Source organism: Panicum hallii, chromosome 3, assembly GCF_002211085.1.
Source record: "Panicum hallii strain FIL2 chromosome 3, PHallii_v3.1, whole genome shotgun sequence".
NCBI lineage: Eukaryota > Viridiplantae > Streptophyta > Magnoliopsida > Poales > Poaceae > Panicum > Panicum hallii.
In genome coordinates, this window is record NC_038044.1 from 61610004 (window position 1) to 61631790 (window position 21787).

General features: G+C 54.6%; 5 protein-coding genes and 1 pseudogene across 7 annotated transcripts; 3 read left to right on the forward strand and 3 right to left on the reverse strand.

Moving 5' to 3' along the window:
* The first annotated feature begins 838 nt into the window (after positions 1–838).
* LOC112885768 (wall-associated receptor kinase-like 14) lies at positions 839–3784 on the forward strand. The gene is made up of 2 exons (XM_025951407.1): positions 839–947; positions 1049–3784. The coding sequence occupies exon 2, from the start codon at positions 2076–2078 to the stop codon at positions 3174–3176; it is 1101 nt and encodes a 366-aa protein (XP_025807192.1). The 5' UTR covers positions 839–947; positions 1049–2075; the 3' UTR covers positions 3177–3784.
* A 144-nt stretch (positions 3785–3928) lies between these two features.
* Positions 3929–8004, forward strand: LOC112885767 (wall-associated receptor kinase-like 14). The gene is made up of 3 exons (XM_025951406.1): positions 3929–5021; positions 6177–6212; positions 6594–8004. The coding sequence occupies exons 1-3, from the start codon at positions 4181–4183 to the stop codon at positions 7856–7858; spliced, it is 2142 nt and encodes a 713-aa protein (XP_025807191.1). The 5' UTR covers positions 3929–4180; the 3' UTR covers positions 7859–8004.
* A 169-nt stretch (positions 8005–8173) lies between these two features.
* LOC112885607 lies at positions 8174–10442 on the reverse strand (annotated as a pseudogene).
* An 890-nt stretch (positions 10443–11332) lies between these two features.
* On the reverse strand, positions 11333–13558 carry LOC112884067 (octanoyltransferase LIP2p, chloroplastic-like). 3 transcript variants are annotated; one of them, XM_025949383.1, is made up of 4 exons: positions 13208–13558; positions 12462–12726; positions 12048–12186; positions 11333–11897 (listed from the first exon to the last, which is right to left on the reverse strand). In XM_025949383.1, the coding sequence occupies exons 1-4, from the start codon at positions 13531–13533 to the stop codon at positions 11611–11613; spliced, it is 1017 nt and encodes a 338-aa protein (XP_025805168.1). In that variant the 5' UTR covers positions 13534–13558; the 3' UTR covers positions 11333–11610. The 3 variants fall into 3 exon arrangements, with proteins under 3 accessions (XP_025805168.1, XP_025805169.1, XP_025805167.1); XM_025949384.1 differs by having other exon boundaries at positions 12040–12186; XM_025949382.1 differs by having other exon boundaries at positions 11342–11897; positions 12036–12186.
* Positions 13559–14472: 914 nt separating this feature from the next.
* On the reverse strand, positions 14473–16713 carry LOC112883826 (RING-H2 finger protein ATL65). Its single transcript, XM_025949069.1, has one exon. The coding sequence runs from the start codon at positions 16490–16492 to the stop codon at positions 15197–15199; it is 1296 nt and encodes a 431-aa protein (XP_025804854.1). The 5' UTR covers positions 16493–16713; the 3' UTR covers positions 14473–15196.
* A 2243-nt stretch (positions 16714–18956) lies between these two features.
* On the forward strand, positions 18957–20758 carry LOC112887097. The gene has a single exon (XM_025953187.1). The coding sequence runs from the start codon at positions 19073–19075 to the stop codon at positions 19862–19864; it is 792 nt and encodes a 263-aa protein (XP_025808972.1). The 5' UTR covers positions 18957–19072; the 3' UTR covers positions 19865–20758.
* Positions 20759–21787: the final 1029 nt, after the last annotated feature.

Consider the following 21787-nt stretch of genomic DNA (forward strand, 5'->3'; position numbering starts at 1 on the left):
GATGGCACCTGTCCAATAATCATTGTAAAATTGTATTATTTATTAATCTATAATCATCATGACTATTATTTATTAGTTTATTTTATCATTATTGTGTGTTTTATGACTATAATTATACTATAACAAAGTTCTGGTACTAATAATATACTTAGATTTGAAAATGGTAGAGAAATCCGATCAAAATGAGCTATTACAGGACTCAGGGGCAAATAGGTCATTTTACAGTCAGAACAGACAATCCAGTAGAAATAATCAGGATTGCCAAACACCCCGGATTCTTCAGACAGCGGATTCTTCAGACAGCGGATTATCAGAAAATCTTGATTCTCGGATAAGCGATTCTCAGATAAGCGAAACCAAACAGGGCCAATACCAGTGGGCTGCGCTGCTGGACCGCCATCCGAGCCCAGATGTGGCCCACTGAACCCAGGCCAGACCCCCTAGGGAACTATCCAGCAGCGGAGAAGAGGCCCGTGCCCGTGCTGCCGCGTTGGGAACAGCTAGCTGGAAGCGAGTGGCATCGTAGAGAGGAGGAAGTAACCACTCCACGCACGCACGCGACGCGTGGTACGAAACGCGCAGCCGCGACCACGACCACACCGCCAGCCAGGCTCCTTGCCCTCTTCTCCGGAGAGCTCCGCCGAGGCTCCGGCGGCAAACCTGACCAACGGCGCCGGCGGCCGGCAGGCGAGCGGCGACGGCCATGTGCGCGCCTCTCTCTACGGACGACGCCGGCCGGCCGGCGCCGCGCGCACTTGATGATGACTGGGCGATGATTGGCTCTCCGATCCATTACATACATTGACGTGTACTGTACAAGCAGGAAGAGGGGAACTCGAGCAAGCGACCGTCAATCATCGGAGCAGACGAAGCGAAACAGAACCGGACGCGTAGGTGATGAATGGGACATCTTGGGTTCTTGGTTCTTGGACAAGCTAGCTGTACAGGTGCAGTATCTTCTAATTCGATCTCTCCCTGTCTCGTCGTGCCAAATAATTGATCTACGCCCGTGCTACCTAACCCCACCATTACACTTGGATGGATGCAGCGCAGGAGTTGGCTTCATGGCTTGAGCGATCGAGGCTGAGAGAGGCTGCAGGGGCCAGGAACGCGACGTGGCGGACAGAAATGCCATCGTCGCCGTTGCAATCGGTCGACCAACTTGCGACCTAGCTAGAGCTCGATCGGCCGATCTGATCATGCCATTGCTAAAAGCCGTTTAGATTAGGCCAGAAGCCAGACACTGCTGCTGATAGCTGCGTCTAATAATATTCTTTTGGGCTCTGCAGGTGCCTCCTGGTACGCCGGTGCCCATGTCCGGATCGGAGCTTTGTCCGTGCGCATGGCAGGAAGGGGTTCGTGCGTGGACACCGATCGAGCGGCCAGCGCCCGGACCCTTGCTGGAGTGACGGTCGAGGTCATCAACCACGCGGCGCGGCGCGGCATCGGCATGCATGCCACGCCACCTGCAGGCCGCTGCGCGCGGGCCTTGCGGCGTGCAGCTAGCTAGCCCGCCGTGCGGGCACCGGAGGGGGGAGTACGCCGTGATGACCGGAGTCCGGAGGAGGCCAGCCATGACCAAAGAATAGAAAAAAAGTTTGCATAATTCAGTGAGGCTGCTAACTAGCCGCCAGGAGCCCAGCCCAGATTACGCCCCACGGCAGGATCCAACTGTGGGTATGAGTCCAGAATACATGTCATTCTGTCAGAGCCCGCGTCGTCAGTCAAAACAGCAGCAAAAACAATTTCGGGGAATCATAATGATGGAAGAAAAAATATGGTTTTCTTCAGGATTTGATTCTTGACCATACATAGACACTCTGACTAATCAATCAAGCTTATTGCCTGCCAATGATCCATTCATCCATCTTCCTCCCTTCCTCTCTCTGGTCATATTGTGCCCACTGCAGACTGCCATCGTCTATCTCTGACTCTCTCCATTGGCATGTCGCAGCTTTCCAATATCAGGCAGGTGTAGAGAACTAGTACTAGGCAACTAGCTAAGCAAGCAAGCCATCGAAGGTTCTCCAAGGAGAGAGCAGAGACCAGCAGAGTGAACTGGCCGCCTAGCCTACATGTCCCTCGTTCTCCTTCTCCTGTTCCTATCGATCCCCCATGCAACCTTCTGCGCCAACGCCGCCGCCGGCGGGTGCAACCGTCAGCGCGGCGGCACGATCGTCCCCTACCCCTTCGGCTTCTACGGCGACTGCCCCATCATCCTGGCCTTCAACCAGACCGCTGGCGCGGCGCTACTCCCGCGCGGCGCCGCGGCCGCGCCGTACCCGATCCTGTCCTTCGACCCCAACGCCTCCACCTTGGTCGTCGCCGTCGCGCCCTCCTGCGACCGCACCGTCTCCGAGACGCGGGCGTCGCTCAGCGGCGCCGGGTACGGCGTCTCCTCCCGCACCGGGATCTTCGTCCGCGGCTGCGGCGGCGCGCCGGCGGCCGCCTCCAACTGCACCGTCCCGTCGGAAGTCATGGCGAAGCTGCTCCGCAAGCCGGGGTGCGGCGGCGGCAACGGCACCGCGGCCTGGACGTGCGTGGCCTCGGCGCCGCCGGACCCAGGCAGCGCCGCGGCGGCGCGGGGCGAGGGCCAGTTCATGCGGTGGGGCAGGGTAGAGGCCGCCGGGTGCGAGGACGCGCTCACGGCGGCGGTGTACGCGGACACGCCGCGGGGGGTCCCGTCCGTGGAGTTCGGCGTCGCGGAGCTGGGGTGGTGGCTCGACGGGAGGTGCGACGCGGCCGCGGACGACGCCACCAACGGCAGCCGGTGCGCGGCGAACGCGGCGTGCCGCGACGTCGTCACGCCGGACGGGGCGTGGGGGCACCGGTGCGCGTGCCGGGACGGGATGCTCGGCGACGGGTTCGTCGCCGGCGAGGGGTGCCACTTCGGCGCGCCGGCGGCCGGTGAGTGCTCCCTTAATCATTGCTGCTCTAGCGTCATCGTGGATGCATGCGTGCCGCAGTGGGTTACTGGGTTTCTACTCTCTAGCGGTGCTGGTGTGGGTAAGTGGGGGCCAGTTCTGCCACGTCAGCCGCACCCGGCCCGGAAGTCTTCGCGGCGGTCGATCATGCGGGAGCTAGCTATTCATAGTTCACTCACTAAACCACCAAGCTATGTCCCTTTCGGGGGACTCTATCCCGCCAAGGTAGCTCTATTCCGTCACCCTAGCTGACAGCAATCTCATCATGCGATCCACTGCCACCGTTAAGCTAACCTTCCTTTCTGACCTTTAATTTTCCTTAAAACTTTCATGACTTCGCGTTGAACTCCAAATCTAACCCAAACCTATACTCCAATCTCGTACTTCGCTGTAGTTATTAGGACAGTCTCAATGCATAGTTTTATTGTACAATTACTAAGATTCAGTAACCAAATCGGATGAGTACACTAGGATGAAAGTCCTCTCTCTCATCTCATGAGACTCTCCCTGCTCGATGATCCTACTATTCCAACAAATTTGCTAATGTGATATAAAATTTAATATTTATAAAATTTCTCGTGAACCCCACTGAGACTGGTCTTAGCATGATCTGAGATATCATCGAAAGAGTTCAATTTCCAATATCAACCTTTTCAAAAAATTTAAAACTTCATGAAACGACGAGATGTTAGCTTGGAGAGAAGTTAAAATACAGTAACTGATCATTAATCCCCCCCGCTTGATGACCGGAGAAGGCCCAGCCTTGGCAGCGAATTGAATTGAATAACTCGGTGGTAGGAGCCCAGGACTCGGTAGGACTCCTACGCATGCCAGAGCAGCCATGATCAGGGAAAGGCAAGTCATCAAGGTATGCAAGGATTCTCAATTCACGGGTGTGGACTGGGTACACAGTGCCCACGTCGTCAGTCAAAACAGCAGCAAAAGCAATTTCGGTGAATCAAAATAGGGGCAAAGAAATCGGTTTTGTTTCAGGATTTATTTGTTGACCACTGATACTCTCTGGCTGACTAATCAAGCTTGCCTTCCAAGTTCCAACCACCCTTCTTCCTCCTCCGGCTGTTCCTCTTTCAATCCCTCTCTCTGCCTCTCCAGTCATATTGTGCGCGCGGCTATCGTATCTCCCTCTCCATTGCCACGTCGCAGCTTTGCAATATTAGGCAGGCGTAGGACGATCTGAGCAAGCCATCGAAACTACACGTAGGAGCGGAGACCAGTGGTCTGAACTGGCTGCCTACATGCGGCAGCAGCTCTTCCTCCTCCTCCTCCTCCTCCTCCTCCTCCTCCTCTTCCTCCCCCATGCAACCTACTGCGCGACCGCCGGCGCCGGCGGCGGCCGGTGCGACCGCCGGTGCGGCAGGAGCTTCGTCGCGCCCTACCCTTTCGGCTTCTCCGGCGACTGCCCCTTCCTCCTGGGCTGCAACGCCACCGCCTCCACGCCCCTCCTCCCGCGCAGCACCGCGGCGGCGCCGTACCCGGTCCTCTCGTTCAACTCCACCAGCTCCACCTTCGTCGTCTCCCTCGCGCCGTCGTGCAACCGCACCGTCGGCGACGCCAACGCGTCGCTCAACGTGGCGGCCTCACGCGCCGGCGCCGGCGCCGGCTACGGCGTCTCCTCCCAGACCGGCCTCTTCCTCCGCGGCGCCTGCAGCGGCACGACGGCGGGGGCATTCAAGTGCAGCGTCTCCGCAGACATCATGGGGAAGCTGCTCCGGAAGACGCAGTGCGGTAACGACACCGCCTGGACGTGCGTGGGCTCGCCTCCCACCGCCGCGGTGAGCAAGGGGCATGGAGAGTTCCTGGACTGGGACGACGTGGAGGCCGCCGGGTGCGAGGACGCGCTGACGGCGACGGTGTACGGGGTCGCGCCGGCGGGGCTGCCGTCGCTGGAGTTCGGCGTGGCGGAGCTGGGCTGGTGGCTCGAGGGGATGTGCAACGCCACGAGCGGCCGGTGCGCGCAGAACGCGACGTGCCAGGACGTGGTGACGCCGAGCGGGGCGTGGGGCCACCGGTGCGCGTGCCTGCACGGGATGTCCGGCGACGGGTTCGCCGCCGGCGAGGGGTGCCACTACGGCGCGGGTGAGTTCCTTCTCCCTTCGCCATGGTTGGTCTAGTCACGGATCCATGCCCGCCACAGAGGATCCCGCCCCGGGGGTGTTGGTAAACGGGGCCGGCCGTGGCCACGTCAGCCGCACACGGAAAGTCCTCCCTACCGTCAATCACATGCGCGAGCTAGTTAATCATAATCCACACTCACTAACCCACCAAATTATGCTATCTTAATGTAGTTATAGTGGCATCACTTTGATCAGTTTATCCAGCATTCCAGCAGTGCATTGCTCATGCCCATTTCCAACGCAGGGGTAGCTGTGTAATTTCAGTGGGATAATTCTACATACAAAACGCACCGTTCACATTGTTTTAAGTACCATTTTTTTTAAAAAAAACACTTGATGTGTGCCTCGGAAACCGTGCCGGTCGAACAAAACTGGTCCAGGGAATACTGTCATTTTTTTTAGGTTTCACATCATCATTTCTATAGTAAACTCGAGGGTTCCAAAGATGGTGACAGGGGGTTGACAATCAGCAGCCTTTGGTTATACAGGCTGTAGCAGTATGCTATTGCTAGCAGCAGCAATAAATGGACGCACAGAAATCCTTGACCCGGAACAACTCTAAATAAAAAAAACTTTTCAGTGTAAATGAGGCGTAAATTCCATTTCTTCACAAAATTCTTTCTTGAATTCAACCCGCCGCCCTAAACTAGGAATTAAGAAATCTGGTTACTATGTTTCCACGGTAACTCTTCCTGGTCCAACAAATTGTATATTGAATTTTTTTAGTTGAATTTTCTCAAGGGACAACCATATCTAGCTGGCAAGAAAAAATATGCAGTTTCTAAACCTGGGAATTATATATTTGAAAAATAGTAACCAAGAGTGAAAAGAGCTCACCAATCTGGGCAATATCCTTATTTTCAGAAAAAAACTGGGCAATATCCTAAAAAAACTAGTATGAATCTGTCAGAAGCATTGAGTGACAGGTCATACTCATTTTTTACTCCTCAACAGAAAACCAACCAACTGCCACCAAGTACCAGAAACCTGCCCCAATTTATGATAATCCTACCGAGTCCACGAACTACAACCTTTTTTTTTATAAAAAACAATAAACAACTTTATAGCATTTCATCGTATTAATCCTTCTTCTTTTGTCCTTTTTTTTTTCTGCCAGAGCGTCTCAAGAAGAAGATTCTCCTCATAGTTGCAGGTAAAAAAAATCGAACTCTTCTGCTTGACTTTTACTGCACATGTACTCCTTGTATCTCCGCGGGAGATACCACCCCTGTTTCTTACGGCGTGGTGAGAACAATCAGATGCTCTGGTCAAGCCAATTCGTCTCGTTTACATTTTTCTGTGCCGGTTACGTGCAGTTTCATGCACGTTGATTGCAGACTTTTGACCGGGAATTCTTCTTCTTGAAACCAAAAAATGAAACAAAAAAATCCTTTTTGATGGCGAGAATTTTATGGCTTTGTTGGACCAAGAATATTTTCAACAGCAAAAACATGAAAATCTGATGAATTGGATTTGGTTAAGGTGAATTATTCAGTGATCAGATTTAGTTAACCGTCGTCGATTTCAACGGCAGGTGTTGTGGCGGGCGTCGCGGCGGCCGCCGGCGCGCTCCTGCTGTGCCGGGTGCAATGCCGGCGGTACAGGGCCGGGCGGTCCGGCTCGGAGCGACTCGCGGCGATGCGGCTGCTGTCGGAGGCGGCGACGTCGAGCGGAGTGCCGGTGTACTCGTACGGCGAGGTGGCGCGCGCGACCAACTCCTTCTCCCACACGCACCGCCTCGGCACGGGCGCCTACGGCACCGTCTACGTCGGCAAGCTCCCGGCCAGCGCGCCGACGCTCGTGGCCATCAAGCGCCTGCGCTGCCGCTACCACCACGAGGACGACGACGCGGCGGCGGCGGCGCTGCTGCTCAACGAGATCAAGCTCATCTCCTCGGTGAGCCACCCCAACCTGGTGCGCCTCCTCGGCTGCTGCCTCGACCGCGGCGAGCAGATCCTCGTCTACGAGTACGTGCCCAACGGCACGCTCTCGCAGCACCTGCTCGACGGCGGCGGCGAGGGCGGCGGCCGGGGACGCAGCCGCCTGCCGTGGCGCGCGCGGCTCGGCGTGGCCGCGGAGACGGCGGCCGCCATCGCGTACCTGCACGGCATGCGGCCCCCCATCTTCCACCGCGACGTCAAGTCCAGCAACATCCTCCTCGACGGCGGCCTCCGCCCGAAGCTCGCCGACTTCGGCCTGTCCCGCGCCGTCGACCGCCTCGAGGCCTCGCGCTCGCACGTCTCCACCGCGCCGCAGGGCACGCCCGGGTACGTCGACCCGGAGTACCACCAGAACTTCCACCTCTCCGACAAGAGCGACGTCTACAGCTTCGGCGTCGTGCTGCTCGAGCTCATCACCGCCATGAAGGTCGTTGACTTCGACCGCCCGGCCACCGAGGTCAACCTCGCCTCCCTCGCGCTCGACCGCATCGGCAGGGGCAGGGTCAGCGAGATCGTCGACCCGTCGATCCTCGACGGCGGCGAGGAGTGGGTCGTGGAGTCGGTCCGGCACGTCAGCGAGCTGGCGTTCCGGTGCCTGGCGTTCCACAAGGACGTCCGGCCGTCCATGAGCGAGGTCGCCGCCGAGCTGAGCCAGATCAGGGACGCCGCCCCGGACTCCGATTCCGACGACCCCGGGTCCAGGCTCAGGCCTATGATGGACGTCCATGTCGACGTGAGCTTGGACGGCCCGGACGCGGTGGGGAAGAAGGCGGTCTCGCCGGTGTCGGTGCAGGAGGTGTGGGTCAGCGACCAGAGCTCGCCGTCGACCAACGGCTCCATGCCGCGCTTTGTTGCGTAGTATAAGCTAGTTCTTGTACACTGACGAGGAAAACAATGTAATTTACTAAAATTTTTGTTCTCTCATTTTCTCTAGTATAAAATTCACTGTGCAAGATAACATCCATTATTGTATAGTTACATGAAAATACGCGATAGGTTATCTTACATTACAAGAACAACCCATGGTTTTACCGAACATGATATGTTGACAGCATCACAAAATGGCATCTTTGGCTTCCTTCGTCGTTTACCATGCAAGCAAGAAACATAGTTTGGTCACAAGATACCTCAGAACAGAGCTGCATACCAAGATGCGCATTGGGAATGACTTACAGTTTTATCGGCCACAAAGTAATAACGCAAGAACAACATCCACACTTTGTTTCCTTCACCAATTGCACTGTTTTTTTACAAGAAATGAGAGGAACATGGGATGATGCTATAAATACTTAAGTGAAGACACAGAAGAAACCGTCTCCAGAAACTGAAACAGCATCCTGTTCCTATTCCTACATCTGAAACAAGAGAAGATGTGCTACAAGGTGGAGTGCAGCAAATGCGGCAAGTTCACCTGGAACGGCTGCGGCAAACATGTCGCATCCGTCTATGACGGTATCGAGAAGGGGAAGCACTGCACCTGTAAATCATGGCCAGGCGTCGACACAAAGGAGGAAGGATCCACATCGACTGCGAAAGAAGGTCAGTTGCCTTGCTGAATTTTTCGCCTGTCCAATATCCAGCAGCTGACCAATTTGCTGATCTGACTCCTGTGCCTGTTTTGCAGGTGAAGCAAAAGCTTGAATTCAATGCAAAGAGATCACAAGTTTTGCCACTATTCGATTGAAGGAGCTTACACTTTGATAATGTTTGCCACTGTTATCTGCTTGTCATAAGTATGTTTGCCTCTGTTATCAGCTTGTACTGATTTCTGGCTTCTACAAAAATCCAATAAAATACTGTCCAGTTAGTTGAAACCATTGCTCTGCTGAAGACGCCAATTCGGGCTGTGAATGTGATCTAGAGAGAGTTTGAAGACTTCAGCAAACTCTTTGATCAAAGAATTGTATGCTTGATCCATCCGTGATGTTTCATCAATTCCTCTTCCATCAGATGCCTTTTGTAATATCTCCTTAATGCTCCCCATGCGGCAGCCCTTTATGCCACAGGGAACAATCATTTCAAATGGGGATAAGTCAGTTGTGACGTTTAGTGCTACACCCTGGCAAGTTATATGTCGGGGGAAGACCACATGAATCCCTATTGATGCAACTTTCTGATCCCCTAGAGAGAAAATGGGGAGGACTTAGTATCAATGCCATAGTTAATTGTACTGACCGTCAGAAATAAAAAGTAACAAATGAAAAAGGAATAGTGAAATGATTGGAAATATGGACGATAGCACATACCAACCCAAACACCAGTGAGGCCATCTACCCTTGATAGAGAATGCGGATTGCAGTGCGCGGATGATCACTTCTTCAAGTGATCTTTGGTACAAATCAAGATACTTCCCGTGATAACACAGATTGAGGATTGGGTACATAACAAGCTAAAAAAAAAAGAAACGCCTGTAAGAAATACAGATATGCTGTGTTCATTCATAATAATTGCAAATGATATTCTTTAATTCAGGATCTATTAGACTTAAACAGGGACCACATTTTTTTCCATGACACGTCACCAAGGTTCAAGTACTATGAAATGCAGTTGTAGACATTGGATATAGATAAAAAAAATTACCTGTCCAGGGCCATGATACGTGGCTTTCCCAGCACGGTCGACGCGATGAACCTCGAAGGGAGGATCTTCCTCATCGAAATGGAGGCACTCCTCGGTGGTGCCATTGCCCAGTGTAAAAACAGGTGGATGCTGCAAAACAATCAAGGTGTCCGAGTGATCCTCGCCTCTGCCTGCCAACCCTTTCCTTCTCGCGACAATGGACTCCTGCCAAGCCTGGGACTCCGCGAAAGGGACTATCTGCTGATGCAGATCAAAGCAGTCGCACCTGTTTCAATGCAGGTAGCATCGTCATCCTGAAACCTGAATACTGCGACGACGGAAGAACTCCTGCTCGACACAACTAGATCGCAAAGCAGTTAAAACTGTTCAAGCCCTACCTCCTCCTGTCGACGGCGGCCGATCGGGGCTGCAGCGCCGCGTCCCTCCACTTGACGGGTGTAGAGCTGTGGCGGCCGCCGGCGGCCGCTTGGCGCAGGCTCCTCCCTCGTCGGGCGGCCAGGCATGAACATAAACAATATCAAATTAAACTCATTTCCCCTCAACAAATAAGGATTTGGGCTAAAAAAATCCTACCTGATGGGAAGTCGTCGGCGAAGTCACAAGACCCTCTATTTTTCATTATAAAAGCGATAAATCAGAAAATGATGGGTTGTTTTGCGAAAGAATCTTTAGATCCATAAAAAGCGGAATTTGTGTCTGTGAAAATTCTCGAGCGAGCATAGCTGAAAACAAAGACGAAAAATTTTGCCAAAAATGCGGGGTAGAATTTGTTGATTCTCGGATACGAAGATATTAAATGGGCTACGTAAAACTGACATGTCCAACAAGGGGCAGTAGGATGATGAGGGGGCCGGAGGAGCCATGGCGCCGCACGGCGTTGGATCACGTGGCAGCGGACGAATGGACAGGACGATTAGTTGGCCATCAGAAACTTTCGCAAAAGCACCCCTTTATCGGATTGTGATTAATAATCGCGATCCGAATATTTGCAAAGTGCCTCCTAATATTTTTATATAGACCCCTTATTTGTAATCGCGATCCGAATATTTGCAAAGTGCTCCTACTATTTTCATGTACCCTTGAATTGGATCGCGACTGTTAATCACGATCCAAATATTTGCAAAATACCCCTAAAAGTTTCATATAGGCCCCTGGTTTCCCTTCCGCTCCATCGGCGCCACCGCCGTCCTCAGGACCCCGCCGGAGAGGGCGACCGCGCGGACAGGTGAAGCGCGGCACCGCGGACCCGCGTCGCCGCGTCCCATCCATCGCATCTCGTACGAGGGGATCGGAGATGGAGGAAACGAAGCGGCGACGAAGGGGGCGGCGCGATGCCGCTGACCGGGGGCGAGACCGAGCAGTTTGCGGGCGGGGAGCCGGAGCCGAGCGGTTCGTGGCCGCCGCTGGCCCTCGCCGGGCGCGGCGCATGGAGCGGTGCGCGCTGGCAGCGGGTGCGGGTCGTCGGCCGGAGGAGCCGTGGCGCCGCCGCGCGGCGTTGGATCACGCGCGAGGGATGGGACTCCTTCCGTGCTCCCTGTGCACCGGCGAGCGGCGGCGGACGGAAACCGAGGCGAGGGGGAAGAGGCCACAATGGTGAAATGAGACATATTACCATGTTGATGATGGGTTCTGTATAAAACCGTCTCAAACCGTTGTGTAGGAAAACAACAATCTTTTATGCAAGATTCGGATGCGCTATTGCAGCAGAACGTCGTCTCTGTGAGAAGCTAGTCATCTGTTCTTCCAACAAATAAGGGACAACTTAAACAAATACACTTTCAATTTAAAATGTGGATGCAAAACAACAATAGACACTATTTTAAATGCCGGTTCGGATGTTAGCACCGGATCGTATGGAAGAATTGGTAAATACACTGTTCCTTACAAGAAAGAAGCACTACATGATGCTACTGCTATACAGAGTGGAGTGGACTGCTGCAAACACGGCGAAATTCATCTCGAACGGCTGCGACAACCATGCCGCCTCCAAAATGAAACACCATGCAGTAGGCTGGGAATGAGATTGTTGTCTCACTGAAAACTGCAATGAGGGCTGATGTCTAAACTTAGTTGGAAAAGCTCAGCAAACTCTTCCACCAAGGAGTTATATGCTATATCCATCAGTAATCTGTCGTCGATTTCCCTTCCATTGGATTCTTTTTGCAGTATCGCCATAATGCTCCCAACGCCACGATCTTTTATGCCACAGGGATCAATCAGTTTGAAGGGGGTTAAGTCAGTTGTGACGTTTAGTGCTAGACCATGGTAAACTATCATCCGGGTGCCACGAATCCCTATCGCTGCAACTTTCTGATCCCCTGGAGAGGAAATGGAGAGGATTCATTAGCGATCCGATGGTACCATTGATTTTACAAGCATTAGAGGATTTCAATGAATGATGGAAAACAATGGAAACTTGGTAAGGTACTTGAAATTTTCCAAAGTATGGCTCATACCAACCCAAACACCTGTGAGGCCTTCTACCCTTGATGCCTTGATGAAGAATGCGGATTTCAGTGCACGGATGATCACTTCTTCAAGTGACCTAAAGTACCAATGAAGATCCTCTTTGTGGTACCGCAAATTGAGAATCGGGTACATAACAAGCTATAGAAACAAAGAATGGAGTGTAAGAAGCACAGATATCACATATTCACTCATGGTAGTTGCAAACATATAGTAAAGTCTAAAGACTGAATATGAATGAGCAACATGAAGAGGTCAGTTGTGTTCTGAGTTCTGACTTTCAAGATGAGTAGATAACCAATCCTGGGTCTACATATACTACTAACTATAACTAAATAGCAATCAGAATTAAGAAGCGACTAATCAGTAAACAGAGCATCTAGATATGCAGGGCTAAAAACATAGGTGATAAGTACCTGTCCAGGGCCATGATACGTCACTTCCCCACCACGATCAATCTGATGAACCTCAAAAGGAGCATCTTCCTTGTGGAAATGGAGGTATTCCTTTTTGCTGTCAGAGCCCAACGTATAAACCGGTGGATGTTGTAAAGCAATCAAGGTATCCGAGTGATCTTCGCCGCTGTCTAGCAACCCTATCCTCCTCTTAACAATGGACTTCTGCCAAGCGTAAGCCTCCGCATAAGGAACGATCTGCTGATGGAGGTCGAAGCACTCACACCTGTCCAACACAGCTAGCATCATTACCATGACCAACAAAGTGGAAGCAGCAAAATTCACGAGCAGGTTGTGATGCACACTGTATTTTGAGCACTCGGCTGTGAAATAGAGAAACTTGAGGGGCGCAAACTGTTTGCAGACATCTGAATGTGAGTGAAGGAGAACAGCCAGACGGAAGTTCATTCTGTTGTTGACTCGTTATGCTGAAACTGTTGGTGATTTTTTGAATGGTGAGAGGACTGTTGATGATTCAGCCGGTGAAGGAGCAACTACACAATCAGTTGTGCATTGACCAATGTAAAGGTACATCTGTTAACATCTGAGGCTTGCTAATTTTACACCATAATATCATATGAGATACACGCATTGCGTCACGGAATGGAGCATTCGACAAGGAACAAGACCAAAACAAAATCGATCCAGCCGGCTAAACCCCCCAAAACGGCGAGCGACTCTAACGTGAGGGATCCGCGCGGGCGTACCTCCTCCTGCCGACCGCGTCGGGACGGGTCTGCGTCGACGCGGAGGTAAGGGCGTAGCGGCCCCCGGCCGCCGCGAGGCGCGGGGTTCCCCCCCGGGGGGTCGCCCAGGGGGCGCCGGAGGTGGCGGCGGCCGGCGCGAAGGGCGCGGCGCGGCGGTGGCAGGAGGGGGAGGAGGTTGACGGCAGGAGGGCCATGGTTGGGGGCAGGCGCGAGGCGTGGGAGGACCGCCCCCGCGCCCCGCCCTTTTTACGCGCCCTCCTCGCCGGCGCGCGGTGGCGGCGGGCGGAGGCACCGAGGCGGCGATGTCGTTCGGGGTCGCATCGCATCACTGGGTTAGCGATCCGGCCCACGGAAGGCGTCCGGCCGCCGTAATGTGGGCCTGCAAGCTACGCGCGCGGAGGAGGAAGAGCGCACATGGGCCGGCGCCGTTGCGGAGGCCCCCGATCACACCGAAATTGAGAAGAATGAAGAAGTGTTGACGCACAATTCGGCCCGGTTCGGTGCTGGGCCATGTGCTACGTGCTACTAGAATTACAGAATTACCACCGTGCCGACCTGCCACTGTGGCGCGCTGCAACCCTACACTACGAGCTACTCGGCATGTGAACGAGCAGGACGCTGATCCGGTTTGACCCGATCTGACCCGAGGCCGAGCCGGTACGAGGGACGGGCGGCAATCCAATGGCCGGCTGGCTGGGCGGGCCAGGCCTGGCCCGGAGGTGGGACGGGATGGGCCAGCAGCCCAGGCTGTGCGCGGACGCAGGGCCGCCGCTTTACGCGACAGCCAATTTACGCCGCCCCGCGCTTCGCGCTCCCCCACTTCCTCCTTCCTAGGTTCGGTTGCTTTCCCAACCAGATCACGCAGGCTTCACCGCATCTGCCTCTCGCCTCTGCTCATCCTCGGTTCAGACGAGCCGTGCCGTGCCCGCCGGGGAGAAGTAAACGTTCAAGTGCTGCGAAAATTACGTGCTTACTTCCATGTGGATTACTGTTTCCTCTCTTTTTTTCATCTATGTCGAATCCTAAAGATTTTTGGATCTTGTTAGTGTTCCCTTCAAAAGAAAAACAAAAAAAAAAGAATCTTGGTAGTCGGTTCATTTTCTTCTTCACAAAACAAAGTGCCCAATGTAGTAACAAGAGGAGGAGCTTTCTATTGCTACTTGCAACGACCTGTGTCCTCTGATGACCACGGTAACGACGCTTTCGCACTTCAATTGGCTAAATACTCTGAGAACCACAAGCGGTGAAAATCATGAGCGGTAAGGTAGTCAAAATTGTTATGGTTAATGTAAAGTGTACTGTAAACAATGGGTTCTTCGCCGACGCTACTGTATTCACTCATTGAGACATGCATGAGCTAATCACTTGCGCGTGAAAAAAATGCCCACCGTAACAAGAGATCGGAACTACTTTTACTAACTTATTACAACAAGCTGTAATTAATAACACCATTTTTCGATACTTAAATAACACCATTGAGACACAGTTCGGAATACACACGAGACAAAACACCAGAGCCAAGAGACAGACGGTCCATCCAGACCGATGGAACCGTGGTCATCCGCCCCCTCCGATGAGCCGTCCGGCGAGAAAACGACGGCTCCGGCCAACCGCCGGACGCCGTCGTTTTCTGATCGGACGGCCTACGCCGCACCACCTTCCACCACCATGTACACGCGCTTGGTCACAAGTCAAACGGCCGGCCGGAGGAGACGGGGAGAGAGGAGCCAAAATTTCAAAGATGAAGCCGGCGGCAAGCCGAAGCAGCGACACTGTTGCGTGGAGACAGCGGGCCTGCTGCGGGAAGCGACACGGCTCGCTCTGGGCGCACGTCCTCCCGCCATTAAAACCGCGGCAGGGACTCGCATTTAATCGCGCCATTACTGCCCCGCCCCCGCCTCCACGCGGGCGCCAGGCCCACCGCCCACCGCCGCGAGATCCGCTCACCGCGGCGCGGTGGGCGTCACCGGCGGCGGGGCGGGACGGGGGTCAGCGGCTGAGCCGGTCCGGCGAGAGCAGCGCCTCGGGGTCCCCGCACCGGAGCCGGCTGGACGCCGCGGCGGCCGCGCGGCTCCGCCTCGCCGCGGCCAGGATGGAGGGGGGCTCCGACGCCAGCGACATGAAGAACCCGCTCCCGGCCCCGCCGTGGGCGCGCCGGCGGGAGAAGGGGGACGACTTGCCCGCCGCGGAGCGGTAGGAGCGGAAGGAGAAGACGCGGGCGGCGGTTGAGCCGGCCGCGGAGCCCCCGCCCCCGCCCCCGCCGCCGCCGAACGGGGACGGCCAGCGCTTGCTCCAGAAGCTGCGGCCGCGGGAGGTGGCGCCGTCGGCGGCGGCGGACGCGCGGTAGCGCCAGGGAGGGGAGGCCGTGGACGCGGCCTCCACGGCGAGGCTGCGCTCGAAGCCGAAGGAGTAGGAGCGCTTGAGCAGGAAGTCCCTGGCGCCTCGGAGCTGGTCCGGGCTGGCCGGCGCAATCTCGGGCCCGGCGCCGTCGGGCGGGGCCGGCGGGACCGGGTGGAAGAAGAGGAGGTCGTCGAGGCTGGGCCGCACCCGCCGCGCCGCGCGGTGGAGCGGCGACGCGACGGGCGGCGGGAGCGCGACGGCGGCGCGGCAGAGCGGGCAGGAGGCGTGCGCGCGGAGCCAGACGTCGATGCAGTCGGCGTGGAAGGCGTGCGCGCACAGCGGCAGCGCGCGGAGCTCGTCGCCGTCCGCGAACTCGAGCAGGCACACGGCGCACTCTCTGGACGCCCCCGACCCGCGCGCCGCCGCGGCCGCGAGGTACTGCGCCGAGGGGAGCGACTTGATGGCGGCGTCGTCGAGGCCGCAGTAGGGCGAGAAGGTGTGGTAGTAGTTGTCGTAGGTGGTGAAGGACGCGAAGGAGCCGTCCCCGCCGCGCGCGGAGGAGGGGGAGAAGGAGCCGCCGCCCGGGGCCATGAGCAGCCGCAGCCGGCGCCGGCGCCACCGCCGCCGCGCCGCGCGGAACACCCGGCTCACCAGGCGTGCGTACAGCACCACCAGCAGCGCCGCGCCCACCACCGCCAGCATCGCGATGAGCGGCGGGCTCAGGCTCCCGCCCGCCCGCCTCCCGCCGCCCGCGAGCGGCGCCGCCGCCGCGGACGGCTCCGGCGCGGGACCTGCACCCGGGCCCGGCGAAGGGCCTGGGGAGGGCGCGAACGCCGCCGCGTAGGGAGAAGGCGGCGAATGGCTGGCGTCGCGAGAGGGCGACGCGGGGGACGGAGCTGGCGTTTGCGCCGGGGACGGGGGCCGCGGCCGGCGGGGCGGGCGCATGGTGGTCTCGCGGCGGTGTCTGCCTGCCTGCCTGCCTGCCTGTGGGTGTGTCGGTGCGGCGGCGGTCAGTGCGCGGGAGGCGGAGGCGGCGAGCGCATGGCGCGGCGGCAGGAGCTGCTGCTGCGGCTGCGGCTGCTGCTGCTGCTAGTGGGAGTGAGCAAGCAGCGGCGCGGCATGATGCGTGTGGTTGAGTGCACCGGGGGGGTGCTTGCGCACTTGCTGTCACACTAGTCCCGCTCGAGGAGGACAGGACACTGGTTGGTGGGCCGATTTATTATGGGTCGCCCGTCGCCGATCCCATTTACTTCCACCCGTCCAGCTGGGCAGCTGGTCGTTTCCTCTCCCTCTCAGCGGCGGGCTGAGCTCCCCCGCGCCGGACCCCTGGGCCCCGGCCGCCGGAGGAGGTCGGCTCCTTGCTACGCTCGCCGCCGCCGGCGAAAGGCCACGGTGAGAACTCGCGCTCCAAGCTGAGACCTTGAGCATCGGGCAAGATGAGCCGGGGCGTTTATCGCTTGAACTATGCTAAGAAAAAAAAACAGAGAGAGATTGGTTTCGGCTAGATTAGGTTTCTGCCATTCTGCATCATGGACAATCAGATCGGGCAGAAAGTAAGCCTGCACAGTGACCCCTGGTTTCCTAACAATTGAACACTGGAAATGGTTTCGCTGTCAATACAGCCAACTATTTCATCATGTGCAAATGGTGAAGAGAAAAGTATCATTCCAGGACAAAATGATTCAACAACACCTAAGATATCTGATTTGGAGAGCACGGGCGTTTTTTTTTCGCTTAAAATTTTCGTATCAATGTTGCCATATTCATGTCATGCAAAGTAGCACATTCGTGCCAAATCGCCGTGTCACGGGAATTGAAAACATTCCCAGCTTCATCTGCATCAGCCACTCCATGAGCGATGCATGCTGTGATCTGACTCAGCCGGGAATCAGAGCGGCCGTGCCTGGGCATGTTTTACATTAAGATGGGGAATCAGATATTGGAGTGAAACCTGCAGAACACTATTCTCCTTAACCTTGGTCCCTGACAGAAAGGTCTCTCAGGTTTGCACTCATCAGGCTCTTGGCGTCTCCCTTTTGGGAAAGAACTGAGAATCAGGACAAAGTGGGAGATATCGAATTATAGATCAGTGCCCTAGGTAGCTATAACTCTGCTTTGCAATGTTCTTTGTGCTCCATAATTCCAGTGTCCCTGCATTATTACATTGCCTTGCTCTCTTTTCTGACCTTTTGGCATGCGGACAGGTGAAGGCAATGTTCCAGTCTCGGAACCAATTCCTTGCTCAATCTTGATCAGCAAGCGCCATGAACAGTCTGATAGAGAGTTCAACACGAAGGTCGATCCAGGGGAAGATCAGATGCTGGAGCAAAGCGGACATAAGAGGTCCGTGTTTTTCATAGTGGGTAGTTCAGAATTCCTTCATTCAGTTCTGTACTTGGACACTGAACTTTAGTACTACCATCTACTAGTTCCTGGCAAAAGGATATTACAAATTGTATCAGCATTTCTAACTGATATCAGAAATAAAGAAATCTCCCTATGTTCGAATTACTCTTTGCAAAAGGGATAATTCCAACACCGGTCTGCACTTTTCGTACCTTCATTTTACATAACCTGTGACACTGATTCGAAAAACCATCACTTCAGACTTTCCGAAGAATGTCGTCAAGAATTTCAACTTGTTGATAATAATTGTTTCAGATATTTTTCCCCGTGCACCATAACCCTACATTCCTCGCTAAATTCCAGCCTGCCCGCGCAAAAGATTCTCGCTGCACTCAAATCCCTGGTAACCACAGGTTTTTTGCAGTCTGCTGGGGACATTCCAATCTTATTCTCCTCTGCAATCTGGAATTTGTGCGCTCTTATCCGCTGCTCGCCCTCCATCATGAAGACAAAGATCAGCAAGGGGATAACTGAAATCCTGGACTGGATGTTGCCGAGCTGGTTTAGAAGGAAATGCTGTGTAGGATTAGTAGCTGGGTCAAGAGAGGAAGCTGAACAATTTGACGCTGGAGGACTAGGAGGAACAAGATGCCTGCACCAACACACCAAAGCTTGAGATGCCATGTGTTGTGCCAGTGACGATTCATGTCTCGTCAAGCAGCCTCTTTTCCTCAGACTAATCTTGGCTAAACTTGACAAGCAGATAACATATCACTATTCAATTTTTTTCGTCACAACTGACAACTACAACTTCAACAAAATATTGTGGAAATGGTTAGAAACCATTGTGATTTCTCCAAAATTCATGTCAATATGCTCTGTTCTGAAACTGAATCTTTTTAGTCCAAAATCCACAAAATTCGAAAGAACACACAAGAATATATTCCATTCCATTCCTCGACGCCTCTCTTCTCCAAGCCTGAAGCCAAGCCAACCAACTCAGCTCCTGCCATTCCCATTCCATATAAACCTCCGCGTCCTCGGCTTCGTGCTACCTTTCTCTCCCGCTCAGACGCCATTACAAACTCTCTCAAGAACAGTGCAACGACCACGGGCAATAGCATCAGCTCGGAGGCGCTCGACCGGGAGGGTGGTGCCGGCCTGTTCCCGGCGGCGGCGATGAGGTACGGCGAGGTGGCGCACTTCAGCCACCCGCAGCACCGCCTCCGGCTGGAGCACCACGACACGCCGTTCCGGTGCGACGGGTGCCGCGAGGTGGGCATCGGCGCGCGCTTCCGCTGCCCGCACCCGGGCTGCGACCACGACCTGCACCGGCAGTGCGCGCTCCCGCTCTCGCCGTCGCCGCCGCCGCTCCGGCACCCGTTCTACCCGCGCTGCGCGTTCGCCTTCCTCGCGCGGGCGCCCGGCGCCCCCGGGTCGCGCTACTGCAACGCGTGCGGCCGCGACGTCGCCGGCTACGTCTACCACTGCCGCACGTGCGGGTTCGACCTGCACCCGTGCTGCGCCGCGCTCCCGCACGCGCTCGACGCCGGCGGCGGCGTCCGGCTGTACCTGCACCCGGACTCCAAGGCCGGCGTCGCGTGCCACCGGTGCGGCCACCGCGGGCGCAGCTGGAGCTACCGGAGCCACTGCAGGAGCTTCAGCCTCCACGTGGCGTGCGTCATGGACATGCTCGTCGAGAGCTGGCACGGCGTCGGCCGCCACAAGGGCGTGTACGACGGCGGGCTGGTGGTGCCCGGGGGCGGCGGGTGCAGGGTGCCGGCAATCCGGGGCGCGGCGAAGAGCGTCCACGCGAGCAGGGGAGGGTACGCGTCCTGGGGCAGGAAGAAGGGCAAGGTGAAGCGCTGCTGCGAGATCGCCGGGTTCGCGGGGCAGGTGGTCATCTCGGCGGTGCTCGGCGACCCCACCGCGCTCATCGCCGGCGTCATAGGGTCCCTCATCGCGCTATGACGGACGGACGCCGGCCGAGGGCAGCATGGCGACATGATCAAACGTGCAAAAACACTGTACATATATGTGCATCGCGGTCGCAGGGCGTGCATTCACAATTTTCAAATGGCATGGCCGCGCAGGTAGAGACTTCGTGGTGAACTAGGGTATGTTTGGGTTTAGTCCTCGTCGCATCCCATATTTAGACACCAATTAAAAATATTAAATATAGTTTAATTATAAAATTAATTGTATAAATGGAAGCTAATTCACGAGATGAATCCATTAAATCTAGTCAGTTTATAATTTTATTATATTGTGCTACAGTAAACATGTGCTAATTGGCGTGCGTATTATAAGATAGGGGATCGGACATGGCCCACACCGTACATCAGCTGTAATTAATCATAGCGTAGAACTAGTCGGAATAGAAAAAACCTACCCGGGTAGTATTCGGGTAGGACTCCTGAGCTCGTATCCGGCTAGGATTTGCATGTAACCATATCCCCCCAAACTATATAAGGGCGGGTAGGATCCTTCTTGAACGAGACCATGGGGGACAACTCGTGCCTCGTGCAGATCAACCCGATCAACACCTAAGGCAATACAAGTCACCACATAGGACGTAGGGCATTACGCTCCCAGCGGTCCGAACATGTCTAAACTTTACGTTCCTTACACCTTCGAGTTTCTAATCTCGGCGATACCCTACCTACAACCTACCACCTCGGGGGTATCACTCAGTGGGCTTGATGATAAAACACCGACACTAATGATGGATTAATTAGATCTTAATAAATAAAATCTAGTAAATTAGTCTTCATTTATGCAATTAGTTTTGTAATTAGTCTATATTTAATATTCTTAATTACTATCGTTTTTGACGGAACTAAACTTAAATCCGACGGATCCAAACAGCCCCGTGTGGTGGTGGTGGTGGTGTGTGTGTTGGGGGGGGGGGGGGGTTGGGGGTGCACGGAGGCAAATTGTAAAGTTAATATGTGCTTAGCATATTTGGTTGGATGTAAGCGCAAATTCATCGATTTTTCTGGTCTTCCGTAAGACCATAACTCATTTCTATTCGTCCACATATTAATCGAACGTGTTTATTTTTAGAGTTTTAGGAGCGAAGCCCCCGTCTTAAACAAGGCAAAAGACCGTTCCAGCGATTTTACAGCTCAGAAGTGCATCATGCACTACAACCAAAACCAAACTCACGGACAGAAAACTTTCAACCCAGGCTAACAGAGCCACACTGAACTACCAGAAACAAAGACGCAATAAGGAAAAACAATCTGACTCCAACAGGGACCGAAACGACCCCAAAAACTCTTTTTCTCCTGTCAGAAGCTGATTCCCCGTCCTCACCGGCAGCCATTGATCCGGTCTTCTGTTGTCGATCTTCCATTCGGTCAGTAGCTTCCCAAACGTCAGGGCTTGAATCGCCGAGTTCACATCGCCGGCAACTCTGGCTTGCAAGCATTTTGCTTCAGGTTGTTTATCCAACTCGTCAGCACCTCCTCCTTTTTCCAGGGATATTTTTCCAGGGACAGAACACGCATCAACCGAACGGCTAGCATCCAGACATCTAATAAGATAATGTTATAGCGTCCAGACATCCAATAAGATAATGTTATATCATCGGAACTAAGTAACCATTAGATGTTTGTACCATGACACTGAATCGCTAGGGCCCACTTCAATAATTCAGTTGAATACCTATTATATTTTCGAAAATCTTTTATATAACTATATATAATTTATAGCATGTAAATGTATTTAAAAAATCGAAAATAGCACGACATAACGGGCTTGCCAATCCCTCATTCTCTTCTTCAGCCCAAAAGAACATATTAGCCAGCCCACCTTCCCCTCCTTACCCGACAGTCCAGACGTGGCCCAAGGGCCCAATTTCACTCAGTGGCCCAGTCCATCCCCCATTCG

What these genes read in the sequence shown, in the direction of transcription:
- LOC112883826 (XM_025949069.1), bottom strand. Translation starts at nt 16,492, where the DNA reads ATGCGCCCGCCCCGCCGGCCGCGGCCCCCGTCCCCGGCGCAAACGCCA.
- LOC112885767 (XM_025951406.1), top strand. Translation starts at nt 4,181, where the DNA reads ATGCGGCAGCAGCTCTTCCTCCTCCTCCTCCTCCTCCTCCTCCTCCTC. An exon ending in GGGGTGCCACTACGGCGCGG is followed by an intron (nt 5,022 to 6,176) that starts GTGAGTTCCTTC and finishes TTTTTCTGCCAG; the next exon opens with AGCGTCTCAAGAAGAAGATT. An exon ending in GATTCTCCTCATAGTTGCAG is followed by an intron (nt 6,213 to 6,593) that starts GTAAAAAAAATC and finishes TTTCAACGGCAG; the next exon opens with GTGTTGTGGCGGGCGTCGCG.
- LOC112884067 (XM_025949382.1), bottom strand. Translation starts at nt 13,533, where the DNA reads ATGCGATGCGACCCCGAACGACATCGCCGCCTCGGTGCCTCCGCCCGC. An exon ending in GACGCGGTCGGCAGGAGGAG is followed by an intron (nt 12,727 to 13,207) that starts GTACGCCCGCGC and finishes TGTGTTGGACAG; the next exon opens with GTGTGAGTGCTTCGACCTCC. An exon ending in CGTATCATGGCCCTGGACAG is followed by an intron (nt 12,187 to 12,461) that starts GTACTTATCACC and finishes TTGTTTCTATAG; the next exon opens with CTTGTTATGTACCCGATTCT.
- LOC112887097 (XM_025953187.1), top strand. Translation starts at nt 19,073, where the DNA reads ATGAGGTACGGCGAGGTGGCGCACTTCAGCCACCCGCAGCACCGCCTC.
- LOC112885768 (XM_025951407.1), top strand. Translation starts at nt 2,076, where the DNA reads ATGTCCCTCGTTCTCCTTCTCCTGTTCCTATCGATCCCCCATGCAACC.